Below are 15,198 nucleotides of genomic sequence, written 5' to 3'. Positions count from 1 at the left end.
CTTTGGTGAAAAACCATTCGAACGAGTTCACATCGATATATTCTTTTTAAAAAGTCAAAAATGGCTCACCATAATAGATTCATTTTCAAAACTTGCAAATGCCATTCCTTTAAACACAAGAACTATAATTGATGTTAGAAATGCTTTAACTGAACACATACGGCAATTTGGAAGGCCAATAACCATTGTGAGTGATCAAGAACCAACTTTCCGATCAATAGATTTTGTTGGATTCCTTAACGACCTTGGCATAGAAATTCATTTTGCTAGCAACTCAAGTTCCAATGGCATCGTAGAAAGATTTCATTCAACTTTGATAGAAATTTTTAGAACAACAAAAGAAAAATTTCGAAATCTCTCACTTACAGAGCATGTAAACATAGTAATTGATATTTATAACAATACTTTTCACGAATCTACAAAGCATAAACCAAGAGATGTAATTTTTAACAATTCCACTACTACAAACACAGAAGAAATACAGGAAAAAGCTAGAAAGTTACAATCAGAAGTAGTTATGGAACTGAATAAAAGGAAGAAGAAATACGAAGATAAAAACCGAGACAACGAAAAACCCTCTTCTTTACATCCTGGCGAAAATAAGTGTATCAAAATATCGCAAAGATTAACAAAAGATAAAGACCCATTCAAATTCTGCACGGTAGATTCAGACCAATTTTTAACGTTCAAAGATACAAATAATATTAAAATTCATAAAGGTCGAATTAAGCACTAAAACGTTTTTCATTCAATTCCAGATTGTACATGATCGCCCAAGTAAAAGCCAACACGTATAAAGAAGTAACAGGCAACAATGGAATAATAGCTTTCAAAATCGGAACAGCAAGGATTCAGATAGGATACAATCGGATAATACACCACATCAATATGAAGCAAATCGAAAAGGAAATCAATAACGTAGAAAAACTTTCTAAATCATTTAATGTAACAGATCACATTAAGGACACTCTGACAGCAAAAATAGGAAAAGTCAAAGAAAAATTGAGTGCCTTAACAAGTAAAAGACAAAAACGAGCACTAATCAACATATTAGGAACAGCGATAAAATTCATTGCAGGAAATCCAGATAGCGAAGATCTTACAATGATTGAACAAAGTATAAAAACCATAGAGAACATGAATAACAATATAATTGAGAATCAAGAAAAACAAATTAAAATCAACACAATTCTACAAGACAGGATTAACAATGCGTCTATGGCAATCAACAAGATTCAAAAACAAAGCAACGAGATGCAAGAAGCAATTCAAGAACACAAGATAGATCTCGAAATCATTAACCTTATATTTGTAACCGATCAAATAATCGAGATAATTGAAGACATAGAAGAGCAGATAATTTTTGCGAAAAACAATCTTTTAAACAAAAACATTATCTCTAGCGAGGAGAAGATATTTATTTTCCAACAACTCAAGAAACAGAAAGTAGAAATCAGCTTTTTAGATGAGATATTCCAATACGTAAAAAGCAGCGTTTCGCTAGACGGAAACAACATCATCATCCTGATAAAACTTCCCATGTTAGCAGAAAATGTCTACGACCTGATCAACTTAGAGGCAGTCAATATGAACGGCTCAACAGTGGACATCCCTTTCAACCTGGTGACAAAATTCGGAGATGACATCTATGCACAAACATCCGTTTGCAGCATTTGTGACAGCAACCTACCAGTCACAGATGATTGTATTTTCAACATGCTAACGCACCGTACTCCCAAATGTCGAATCACACGACGAGGAAAAACTGTCCGTTTCAAAGAAATAATTAGAGGCATAGTCTTGATTGACACTAACGACAATGTTCTGATAACAGATTCTTGTGGACAAAATCGAACAGTAAGCGAACCAACAATCGTCGAGATAGAAGACTGTTCAATAACGATAATGAACACAACGTTCACGAAGAAACCACAACGATCATATGTCGGCGAATACCTAGCACCTATGTATGGAAAAGCAATGCACACGATTAAGCAATCCATAACGAACAACGAGTTCGATCGTATCGAGATTGACAACATGAAGAAGATACCGAAGCTGCAAGAAATAAGCAAATACTTACGTCACGAAAAATACGTAATGATCACCGGTGTTATCATCTTCCTATTGGGAACATGTTATGTATGCAGAATTTCCATACTGAAAAGGAAAATCCAAAGAAGGGTATTCGGGGAGGGAAGGGTATCGAGATTGACAACATGAAGAAGATACCGAAGCTGCAAGAAATAAGCAAATACTTACGTCACGAAAAATACGTAATGATCACCGGTGTTATCATCTTCCTATTGGGAACATGTTATGTATGCAGAATTTCCATACTGAAAAGGAAAATCCAAAGAAGGGTATTGCCACAGATCATAAGAATCGAAGAACGACCGATCGAGATGAGATCCACTACCGCAAGCAACACCACCTCGAAGAAGAAGACAGTACAACTTCCGAGATTCGCTATGCATACCAGTCAATCGAGGACGAATGACGAATCTTAGGGGGGAGGCGTTACGCAGACACCACAGCTTAGCAACAAACATGTACGATCGTGTATGACGCTAGCCACACGCATGCACCACACTCAACGGTCGACCACCAACCGCCATGCGAGCATGCACGGAAGTCAGACAGACAGGACACTCATGTTTCAAGCCTAGAACCCAACGGGAGGTCTCCACCACCGTACCAGCGTGTGACAACACCAGCCCCGGAACCGGAAGACAACCCTCAGGAACGGATGAACGAATCGTGGGGCCACACCACTGGAATGCTGACGACTGATGAACGCATCGTGGGAACACCAACGACGGATGCACGACCAACCGCGATTGGCTGACCGAGAAATGCTGAAGTTGCGAAATAATAGAATAAAATAGGGCGAGCCAGCTTAGTCTTAAGTCGTAAGCCATGTGTTGAAGGTGTAGTTACAAATAAAAATTATTTTTTTGTTATGAATCGACCACGATCCGCATAACTTATATATATATATTGACGATATAACTCAGACGATATTTCACGTGTTTTCACCAAACCCTTTATTTCGAGACTCCTTGTTCTTGTGTGTTTGTGTGGTGTCAGGGTTATTACACGGATTAGCGGATCATGTTAACTCGGTGGGTTTAGGTTTAGGAACGCGCGTTGATTTCTTTCGCATTGTGCGAACATCCTGGCCCCTCAGAACCTACGTTCTGACTCACTGGTATAGGAAGAAGGCACAGCTTTACAACAGGACGGATATAGTTACCGGAAGCAGTTTTCAATGTGACAACTCGCGTGACTCCATCAGCACCGGGATGAAGCTTGATGATTCTGCCGATGGGCCAATGGAACGGACTCGTAGATTCATCCTTCACCAGCACAAGTTGTCCGATCTCGATGCTCACTGGTGCCTTGAGCCATTTCGAACGAGGCTGCAGGATGCTTAGATATTCAGCGCTCTATCGTTTCCATATCTGCTGTAGAAGTTTCTGCACGACATGATAGCGTTTGAGTCGGTTCATTGTCACCTCCTCGTAGTTTTTATCAGGAACCGCCTTCAGATTGCCACCAACAAGGAAGTGTCCTGGAGTGAGTGGCTCTAGGTCTGACGGGTCGTCGCTGAGAGGTACCAATGGCCGTGAATTGAGACAACATTCAATTTGACAAAGCAATGTCTCCATGTCATCTTGAGGAAGGGTCGTTCTACCAAGCACACGTACAAAGTGCTTTTGCGCTGATCGTATTGCTGATTCCCACAATCCACCGAAATGGGAGGCCTTGGGTGGATTGAAATGCCAATGAATTCCTTGTGAAGAGCCTTCCTGAATTATACTTTCGCGATGTTGTTTTCCAGTCACTAATGCTCGTAACTCTTTTGATGCACCGATGAAGTTGCGTCCGTTGTCGCTATAAACTTCGTTACACAGTCCCCGTCGAGCGACAAATCGGCGAAAGGCCTGGATAAACTTTGCTGTTGTAAGGTCCAGAACCAACTCCAAGTGCACAGCCTTAGTTGCAAAACATATAGATACGGCTACAAATGCTTTACCAGGTGCAGCACGACGATGAATCGGAGCCAGCGTGATGGGACCCCAATAGTCTACCCCGACGATTGCGAACGGCCGACTTGGAGTGATGCGTGTACGCGGAAGTTCAGCCATAAACTGCTCTAGGAGGCGAGGACGAGCACGGCAACAAGTTACGCATTCATGGCAAATGCGTTTTGCTAAGGATCTGGCCCCGATGATCCAGTACCGTTGACGAAGAATTGTCAATAATAGCTGCGGTGCGGCATGCAAATGTTTTTCATGCAGGTGTCTTACTAATAAATTCGAAAGTGGATGAGATGAGGTCAGTAAAATTTGATGCTTGGCGTCGTATGGTTGGTTAGATCGTGAGAGACGTCCACCAATGCGGATAAAGTTGTCAACTGACAAGAATGGATGAAACCATTTAAGTCGAGAGCTTGCTGACACTGGTGATTTCTGGTTGAGCTGGTACCATTCCCTTTCGAAGATTTCCTTTTGTACAACTTGTAGAATTATTGATTCAGCATTCAAGATTTCGTCTGCGCAGAGAACTGAAGTATCAGTTCTAGAACGAAGATTTTTCACGAATCGGAAACAGTATGCCAATACTCGTAGTGTTGGAAATATTTTGCATGAAAGGTTTCATGAAAGTTTTCACACACTTGACGAAAGACTAATTGCCCTAGATGAACTTGCCTAGATCAATAATGAATTTAGAATAAGGAAAAGAAGACAAATGAATAAACAGTAGCAAACAGAACACGGACATCGTAACACACGTTTTAAGGGTTTCGGAGATAGAAACATTTTTGCGAAAGATACAGTGCGCGGATACAACGTTAAGTGAGATTTCTCACATTTTTGGTCCTTCGAACCGGATCCGTGTGCTAAGTATCTCTCTTCGCTCTACCACAAGAGCATCGGTAATTTCGGTACGCTCCGCATCACGAGCACGGCGCAGCATCCTACGCGCCAATCCGAAATTTGCGCGCTGAATTCATTGGTCTAGGGCAAGGTCAACGGTCGGGCTCACGCATTACATTAATCGCTCGGAGTTAAAGTGTTAATATTTTTTCGAAGTTCAGTTTTTTAATCACGCGTTCGGTAGTGAAAGTGATAATGGACAAAAAACTGAAAGCTGCACAACACAAAAAGCTCATTGCGTTGGAGCATATCAAATCGCTGGAGCGGTTTAAAGAGTCCTTCAGCAGCGGTGACGCCAGCCAGATTCCGGAGGCGATGGAGGGGCTGGAGCAGCACAGGAGCGACTTTTTTGCCGCGGTGGCAAAACTGGAGGAATGCGACGACAGCAGCGAGGCAATTCAATCCTGTATCCACGACAGGATCGATATGGAAGAACGGTGTCGGCGACTAAAATCTTTCTTAAGAGAGAATCAACGCAAGGAAGCTAGCCCGCTGAACGATTCGACACTTTTGGCAAATTCTACTCTCGCGTTTGGACGGCCAAACGCAACCAACCTTCGGTTGCCAAAAATCGATCTACCTACGTTCGATGGGGATTCGACAAAGTGGTTGTCATTCCGCGATCGTTTTGTTTCGATGATTGACGCTTCAGCAGAATTACCACCCATTGCTAAGCTTCAATATCTTCTTTCTTCATTGAAGGGCGAAGCAGCGGTGCCCTTTGAACATGTGGCTCTGACGACCGAGAACTACGCAGTGACGTGGGCGTCACTACTTAAGCGTTACGATAACCCGCGAACCCTGATTCGCGAGTACTGGCGGAAGTTACATTTTCTTCCGGGAATCGAGACGCAAACTGTCGACGGGTTAACGTCGTTGGTGGATGAATTCACACGAAATGTGAAGGGACTGGTGAAGCTACAAGAACCAGTCGATTCATGGGACACTCCCTTGTCCAACTTGCTACTGATGAAAATGGACGACGAAACCATTTTAGCTTGGGAGGAACACTCAGTACAGTTTAAAAGTGATAAATACAGTGAGTTGATCGAGTTCCTGCAGGATCGAGTGCAAATTCTGAAAGCGAGAAACAGCTTGGTGTGCGGAAAGATGGCTTCTACCAAGGTGGCCGGCGCATATCGTCTTCCTGCACAACGAAAATCGATCATAAACGCAGCTGCAGTGCAGAAGAATCCATCCAGCTCTGCTTCTTTTCAACAGCAGACATGTCCGTTACAGTGTCCGGATCCTCATCTGTTACGCAATTGTCCGGTATTTATCAGCAAGGATATACAACAACGACGAGACATCGTCAAAACAAAGGGTGTATGTTGGAACTGTCTTAGTAGTTCTCACCAAGTGAAATTGTGCAAATCCGGGTATTCGTGCCGCTCATGCCACGAACGTCATCATAGCCTACTTCATCACGCATCGCAATCATCTGTAACTGTGCAACCAAAAGTTACTTTAGCAGCACAATCCGACGACGAAATGGTGTTCCTAGAGACTGCATTAGTTTACATCGAAGACGATTATGGCACGAGATACGAAGCAAGGGCGCTTCTTGATTCTGGTTCGATGTCAAATTTCATATCGGAATCATTGGCTCGGAAACTCGTGACACCTCGTATGAAAGTGAATGTGTGTATTTCTGGCATCGGCAAAGCAATGCACCAGGTGAAGGGTTCGATCACCGTTAATGTTCGATCCAAGGACCTACATTTTGCCACACCGATGGAATTTTTCATTTTGGACGCACCTACGGCAGACATTCCTACCAAACCGATAGACGTTTCTTCATGGAAAATGCCGAATGTGACGCTTGCAGATCCGAATTACCACGTTCCTGGTAAGGTGGATATCGTCATCGGTAGTAATCCATTTTGGGAGCTTCATACTGGACGCAAGCGATCGTTAGGAACCGGCAAGCCGTGGCTAGTGGAGACCCAATTGGGATGGGCTGTTTCCGGGAATGCAATGCATTCATCTCAGTCCATACGAGTATGTCATGTTGCAACGAGGGAAATTCCATTGGAAACAATCATGACACGTTTCTGGGAGAGTGAAACCATCTCCGATGAGCCGGCTCTGTCGGTGGAAGAAGACATCTGTGAGAATCATTTCATCGCCAATACAACTCGGGATGATTCTGGAAGGTATGTCGTTAGCTTGCCACACAAATCTAATCCTAGTGTCATTTTAGGAACCTCAAGGCAAATAGCAGATCGTCGTCTGCTAGCGGTAGAACGGCGCCTGAAGTGTAATCCTGACATGAGAGAAGCATACTCATCGTTTATGCAAGAGTATGAACACTTGGGACACATGAAAAGGCTCGAGGAGCCAATCGATGATTCGTGTCCACACTATTACTTACCGCACCATGCTGTGGTAAAGGAATCCAGCACGACCACCAAGGTTCGTGTAGTTTTCGATGCGTCGTGTAAGACGACGTCAGGTTTTTCGTTGAACGACTCACTGCTGGTTGGACCTGTCGTTCAACAAGATTTGTATACGATAATGCTCCGATTTCGATCCCATGCTATTGCGATCACGGCTGACGTTGAAAAGATGTACCGTCAAATTCGTCATCACTCTGCAGATAGAAACTTCCTTCGAATTCGGTACAGAAAGGATCCGTCAGAACCCATAGCAACCTACGAGCTTCAGACAGTAACTTATGGTACCGCATCTGCGCCATTCTTGGCCACACGAACGTTGAAGCAAATTGCCTACGATTGTCAAGAACAATACCCTCGCGCAGTGAATCCGGTGCTTCGAGATTTTTACGTGGACGATCTATTGACGGGGACGAACGAGTTGTCGGAAGCGATCGAGATGCAGAAACAAATTTCAACCATGTTGCAGTCGGCTGGGCTCACGTTGAAGAAATGGGCATCGAACAGTCCTGAGGCGCTTCATGGGATCCCTCAGGAGGATTTGGCGTTGCAAACTCCTCGGGAATGGAGTACGGCGCAATTTGTGTCCACTTTGGGACTGATCTGGGAACCAACTGAAGACATGATCCGATTTCGCATCGAACTACCACCTGCCGCATCATCATTAACAAAGCGCTTAGTGTTATCATACATCGCGAAGATATTCGACATACTTGGATTGCTAGGCCCAACGATCGTGCTTGCAAAAATATTTATGCAACAATTATGGTCGTTCAAGGAGAATGGTGCTACACTGGATTGGGACAGCGTACTACCATTAAATCTTCAACAGGAGTGGAACAAGTTTCACTTGTCGCTACACTCTTTGCGGGAACTGCGCATTCCACGGTTCATGTCTCTCCCAAACCCAACTACCATCCAATTGCACGTCTTCGCGGATGCCTCTCAAGCAGCATACGGAGCCTGCTGTTATCTTCGAGCAGAAAATCAAGGTGGAATTTCTGTAAACCTGGTGACCGCGAAGTCGAAGGTAGTGTCGCTGGCGAATTCGCATTCTATCGCCAGACTCGAGCTCTGCGCTGCACGTTTAGCTGTGCACTTGTTTCAAAGAATCAGTCGTTCACTCAACATACCTATCACCACCTTCGGTTGGACTGATTCGATGACAGTGCTACAATGGCTGAACTCACCTCCACGTCGCTGGACGCCCTTTGTCGCCAACAGAGTGGCACAGATTCAGGAGGAAACTCGCATCAAATGCTGGAGACACGTCCCTGGGGTGGACAACCCAGCAGATGATATTTCTCGTGGTCTGCTTCCAGATAAGCTTTTAGCTTCCCATCGCTGGTGGCATGGACCACATTGGTTATGCAACAAGGAAGAAGATTGGCCACATGAAACCACAATCGCAGACGAAATCATTGGTCATGAAGAGGAAAGATCTGTACAAGTGGTGTCTGCAATTTCTTCTACGAACGATTTTGGCAGCCAATACTTCGCACGATCTTCGGATTACCTGAAACTTCGTCGAACCACCGCCTACGTTCTACGCTATCTGCGTTGTTTAAAGGAAGGGAAATCGTCGGTATCAGCAGTGAACATGAAACGTACGCTAGCAGAACTCATCGCATTGGTTCCAGCAATCTCAAAGGATGAACTACTTCATGCTGAGGTACGCTTGTCTCAACTGGCTCAGAATTATTCGTTTCCCGAGGATCTTCACGCAATCACGAATGGCAAGGACATTCCGCGACACTCACGGTTAAGATGGCTGTCTCCTTTCATCGATCATGCGGGAACGTTACGTGTTGGTGGCCGGCTTCGGAATGCTCAGATAACAGATGACACCAAACATCCGATCGTGTTATCATTGAAACATCCGCTTGCAGCATTATTGGCTCGTTGGTACCATCATAAACTGTTGCATGCTGGACCGCAACTTCTACTCGCATCACTTCGTCAGCGATACTGGATACTTGGAGGACGCAGTTTAGCAAAAACTGTTTTTCATCGGTGTCACCAGTGTTTTAAAAGTAAACCTTCGTTGGTGAAACAGACTGTCGCTGATCTTCCTACATCGAGAGTGTCACCGACAAGACCGTTTGCTGTGTGTGGAGTAGACTATTGCGGACCGGTGATGATTAAGTCAGCTGTTCGAAATCGAAGTGCGACAAAGGCGTACATAGCCATATTCGTATGCTTCTCAACGAGAGCAGTGCATATCGAACTGGTCAGCGATCTAACGTCTTTTGCCTTTTTAGCGGCGCTTCGTCGATTCGTCGCGCGCAGAGGACTAGTCGCTGAAATCCATTCGGACAACGCTACCAATTTCAAAGGGGCTGCGCACGAGCTGCATCGTCTCTATCAGATGCTGAAGTGCAAAGACACTGATCGAGAAGATATTTTCAATTGGTGCACGAATCACGAGATCCAGTGGAAGTTTATTCCCCCACGGGCGCCTCATTTCGGTGGGTTATGGGAGGCTGCGGTACGGTCGGCTAAGCATCACATTGTGCGGACGATTGGAACGGCGAGCCTCACCCAGGAAGGCTGGTTAACACTGTTGGCTCAGGTCGAGCAATGTCTCAATTCGAGACCACTAGTTCCGTTATCAAGCGAGCCCACTGATATGGAACCATTGACACCGGGTCATTTTTTAATAGGGTCAAACATGTTAGCACCACCACAGGTTGATCGTAGAAACATTAGTTCAAATCGGTTAAAGGAGTACGAGCTAGTTCAGAAACACCTTCAATGTATATGGGCACGGTGGTACCCCGAATATTTGCAGCAATTACAGGCCCGTGCAAAGAATGCTGCTCTAAAACCGATAGAATTAAAGGAGGGACAACTCGTAATAGTCCGGGAAGACAATAATCCACCTACATTGTGGCCAATGGGTAGAATTACGAAATTGCACCCAGGGAAGGACGGAGTAGTTCGCGTTGTTACGTTGCGCACGGGTGCAGGAAAGGAAATAATGCGTGCCACTGCTAGGTTAGCAATTTTGCCAGATCCTGATATTATTCAAGATTGCTAATAGCTAGGAAAGCGTATGATAGGAAATCACTTCACTTACACTAGTTCACGTTGTGAATAATTTAACACTTGTTCATCAACCAAGCCATTTAATTGAATTCATAGATAAGCCACCATGTGTTAGATTAGTTAAAGAAGTTCCTTCTTTGGTGGCCGGGAATGTTGGAAATATTTTGCATGAAAGGTTTCATGAAAGTTTTCACACACTTGACGAAAGACTAATTGCCCTAGATGAACTTGCCTAGATCAATAATGAATTTAGAATAAGGAAAAGAAGACAAATGAATAAACAGTAGCAAACAGAACACGGACATCGTAACACACGTTTTAAGGGTTTCGGAGATAGAAACATTTTTGCGAAAGATACAGTGCGCGGATACAACGTTAAGTGAGATTTCTCACATTTCTCACACGTAGCAATCTCTTGTAATTCGAGAATCTGGAGATCAGATTATTCATGAACTCAACCTGTTCGTGATCAGCGCATCGGGCAGCCGGAGTTGAACTAATAGTAACGCGAGTTTCGATGGACACTTCTGGTGGTAGCTCGGATGACAATTGTGGTTTAGGCCACTGTTCTTGTTGAAACTGCAGCCATGGAGGGCCGTGCCACCATTGGTCACAATTGATCAGCTCTGTGGAAGTTAGTCCGCGAGATATGTGATCAGCTGGATTTTCTAGTCCGCTTACGTGACTCCATATACAGCTGCTCGTTGCCTGTTGTATCTTCGCTACACGGTTACTGACGAAGGTGTTCCATTTTGATGGTGATGCTTGAATCCAATGAAGTGCGACAGTACTGTCAAGCCAAAAATAGCTTTCAACATCGAGCCGCATAGCGTGCTGAACCGACTTATACAATTCGCTGGCCAAGAGGGCACTGCAAAGTTCCAATCGTGGAATGCTAAGCGTCTTTAGAGGTGCGACTCGTGATCTAGCGGCAATCAATGAGATTTTAATTGTACCTTCCTGGTTTATTGATCGGAGATATGCACAAGTGCCGTATGCGACTTGAGAGGCATCTGCAAAAATGTGTAGTTGGACGCTAGTAGAGTTTGGTAGTAAGACGCATCGTTCAATTTGCAGTGAGTTTAGTTGAGGCAGTTCTTGTTGGAAGGTTAACCATTGCTGCTTGTACTGTGGTGGGAGTTCAGTATCCCATTCCCAACAGGAACCATCACTTGCCTTAAGCGTCCAAAGCGATTGCATGAATATTTTTGCTTTGGTGACCACTGGTCCCACAAGACCTATGGGATCAAACAGACGAGCTATGTTGGAAAGAGCGGAACGTTTTGTAATAGGTTGGATCTCTGTCAGAGAATTTATACCGTATGTCATAGTGTCGTTTAAAGGATGCCAGCGCAAGCCAAGGGTTTTGATGACTTGATCTCGCTCGAAACAAAATGACTCTTCATCCGCTAACCTTTCTTTCGAGATGCTCTGACGCACCTCTTCGTTGTTTGTGGCCCATTTTCGCAACGAGAAACCACCTTTTTCGACAAGCGTTGATAATTGTTGTATGATTTCGGTTGCTTCTTCTACAGTGGGTGATCCGGTCACCAAATCATCAACATAAAAATCCCTTTTTAGCACTTGGGCTGCCTTAGGATATTCGATGCCTTCATCATCAGCAAGTTGCGAGAGTACTCGCGTTGCAAGATATGGAGCACTAGCAGTGCCATAGGTTACCGTACAAAGTTTGTAGGTGTGAAGCGGTTCGGAAGGTGAAGACTTCCAAACGATGAGTTGCAGAGATGTATCACAGTCATCGACGAGGATCTGACGATACATCATCTTGATGTCAGCAATTATCATGATTGGATGTGTCCGTGCACGCATGATGATGGTTCGGATGTCGTCTTGTATGGTAGGCCCTACCATCAACGCATCATTTAATGAGACTCCACTAGCCGTTTTGCACGATACGTCGAAAACAACACGGAGTTTTGTCGTCGCAGAATCAACTCGCGTCACTGCGTGATGCGGAAGATAGTAGTACTGTTTTGTTTTGTCTTCATACTCCTTCTCTGAAATACGTTTCATGTGACCCAGTTTGCTGTACTCGTCGATGAACGAACAGTACCCCACACGTAGTTCATCATTTTGGAAGCGAGTTTGTAGCAGATGAAACCGACGGACAGCTGTATTGCGGTTAGCAACTAACTTGGCGAGAATGTCTGTCTTCACCGGTAGCCTAACTACATATCGCCCAGAGGAAGTACGAGTAACCGTGTTCCGAAAGTGTTCTTCACACGCGGATTGCTCGCTCGTCAGATGGCTCGTTGAGTCTTCTTCTATTTCCCAGAATCGTTCCATGAGTTCATGGACTTCATTGACGCTTGTCGAAGCATGGTGAACTGAAATAGAATTAAAGCATGACATGAGCGTACCTACGACTGGCCCAGCGACAATCCATCCAAGTTCGGAATTGACAAGAGTGGGTCGATCTTTTCCGAGATGAATACGTCCTGATGGCTTCATGATGTCGTAGAAGATTTCTGCTCCGATGAGGACGTCAATTCGATCACTGCGATGGAAATAAGGGTCAGCCAGGAAGATGTTGCTCGGTATGTTCCATTCTGAAGTGTCGATCGACGAAAAGGGAAGGTTTTCCGTGACCTTCGGTAAGACGTAGAGTTGAAGATCGGCGAAGTATCGCCCGATCCGCGAGCGAAGTGTCGCTCGTATTCTGTATTTTGTTGTTGTAGTCGTGGAACTGATACCCGATATTTTGAGGTTTGTTTTCTCCTTGCGTGATTTGAGTTGCTGGGCTAAGTTTTCAGTAATGAAGCAGGTGTCACTTCCCGAATCTAGCAGCGCTCGTGCGATGTGTTCTGTGCCGTCGTCGTCAACGAGAATTACTGTGGCAGTGGCCATCAAAGTCATTTTCTGAAGCCCAGACGACGTACAGGTGATCGACTCGACGACCGACGACGTAGCTGATGTGGTCGGAGTATCAGGATCTCTTAAGGTTGGTGAATCAACGTGCTGTTGCAGCAAAGACGGACATAGCTGGGTGTGATGGCGTTTGCGGCATTTCTTGCAGGTGCTAGATGATTTGCATTCTCGAGCTCGATGTCCAGGACGCATGCAGTTCAGACAGAGTTGGTGCTTTGTGACGAACTTTTCTTTTTCCTGTGAGGAAAGCTGAAAAAACTTAGTACACATGTATAGTGGATGGTGTTGAGAACAAAACGCACAATCTCTGTTGTTGGATGTGTGAGTGGCGAGGGCACGATGTTTTGTTGGTTTTTCCACTGTTGGTGTTGACACTTCTTCCAACACACTAATACGTCTGTAGATGAACGCAACCAGATCAGTGTACGTTTCCACATCCTTTTCCGCAGCGTATTCCTTCCAACCTCGTTTCGTAGTCGAATCCAGTTGGTTGCTAAGCATGTGGATGAGCAGTGTGTCCCATTGAGCGGTAGGTTCACCCAATTCTTTTAAGGCACTTACGTTGGCTTCAAAGTTTTCTACCACTTTTCGAAGTTCACTGGACGATTCCTTTTTGAGCGCAGCATTCTCGAACAATGCATCCAACAGGAACTGTTTGACCTTCTTCGGCTCATTGTAGTGCTTCAAAAGTAGCTGCCATGCGACATTGTAGTTTTTTTCACAGATAGGAATGTTTTGAATGAGCCGTAGAGCTGAGCCGGATAATGATGTACGCAGATAGTACAACTTCTGTGTGCCTGAGTAGTGGGGAGAACCGTGTATCATTGAGGCAAATATTGAATGAAAATTCATCCAATCCTTTGGATTGCCGTCAAAACTGGGCAATTTCATGTCTGGTAGCTTCACTTTTGAGACGGTTAATACATTCTTTTCGTCCTTCTCAATGGAGCTCAACAGTCTACCTTCAGCCTGGTAATATGCTTCTTCGACCGTTTGCCGAACAGCAAAATGATCTTTCCCTTTGCCCTCATCGAGTACTAATAGCTCATCCTGTATGGTGATGAAACGTTCATACAGTTTTTTGAGGTTATCCCTACGTGCGCACACCTCTGTAGAAGATTTTGCGGCTCTTTCCGAAAATGACAAGATCGCATTAATTGACTGCTGCACTGCATCCAGCTGAAGTTTCAGCGACTTGATTTTACGCGCTTCCGCCATTCCGTTTGCTTGTAAATCCGGTTCGAAGGACCAAAAATGACGATATAACTCAGACGATATTTCACGTGTTTTCACCAAACCCTTTATTTCGAGACTCCTTGTTCTTGTGTGTTTGTGTGGTGTCAGGGTTATTACATGGATTAGCGGATCATGTTAACTCGGTGGGTTTAGGTTTAGGAACGCGCGTTGATTTCTTTCGCATTGTGCGAACATATATATATATATATATATATATATATATATATATATATATATATATATATATATATATAGATATATGTATATATATATATATATATTATATATATATATATATATATATATATATATATATATATATATATATATATATATATATATTTATATATATATATATTTATATATATATATATATATATATATATATATATAGAGTACATTGAACCTTTTCAAAGGTAGAGTGAACAGTGAAGTGTATTGCTTGTACGTAACAGCTGTTTGTCATAAAATCGAAGGAAAGGCAAAAGATATTATTTGTGTTGCAGGAAATCCGAAGGATTTCGATGAAATTAAAATAATATTAATCAATGCCATAGGAGACAGGCGTGAACTCTCAACCTTCAAATGCCAATTGTGGCGGCACACAATGATAGAAGGAATGTCGTTACATAAATACTACCAACAAGCGAAGGAAATTATCCAAAATATTAAAACAATTGCAAAAC

General features: G+C 43.8%; 2 protein-coding genes across 2 annotated transcripts; one reads left to right on the top strand and one right to left on the bottom strand.

Moving 5' to 3' along the window:
• The first annotated feature begins 5,138 nt into the window (after positions 1 to 5,138).
• LOC128307495 (uncharacterized) lies at positions 5,139 to 8,346 on the top strand. The gene is made up of 2 exons (XM_053045376.1): positions 5,139 to 8,147; positions 8,293 to 8,346. The coding sequence occupies exons 1-2, from the start codon at positions 5,139 to 5,141 to the stop codon at positions 8,344 to 8,346; spliced, it is 3,063 nt and encodes a 1,020-aa protein (XP_052901336.1).
• Positions 8,347 to 11,633: 3,287 nt separating this feature from the next.
• Positions 11,634 to 14,494, bottom strand: LOC128307494 (uncharacterized). Its single transcript, XM_053045375.1, has 2 exons — positions 11,802 to 14,494; positions 11,634 to 11,646 (listed from the first exon to the last, which is right to left on the bottom strand). The coding sequence occupies exons 1-2, from the start codon at positions 14,492 to 14,494 to the stop codon at positions 11,634 to 11,636; spliced, it is 2,706 nt and encodes a 901-aa protein (XP_052901335.1).
• Positions 14,495 to 15,198: the final 704 nt, after the last annotated feature.

The sequence above is a fragment of the Anopheles moucheti genome (genome assembly GCF_943734755.1).
Source record: "Anopheles moucheti chromosome X unlocalized genomic scaffold, idAnoMoucSN_F20_07 X_unloc_1, whole genome shotgun sequence".
NCBI classification, from domain to species: domain Eukaryota; kingdom Metazoa; phylum Arthropoda; class Insecta; order Diptera; family Culicidae; genus Anopheles; species Anopheles moucheti.
The sequence above is the reverse complement of the archived record's forward strand: the minus strand, read 5'-3'. Positions and strand labels throughout refer to the sequence as shown.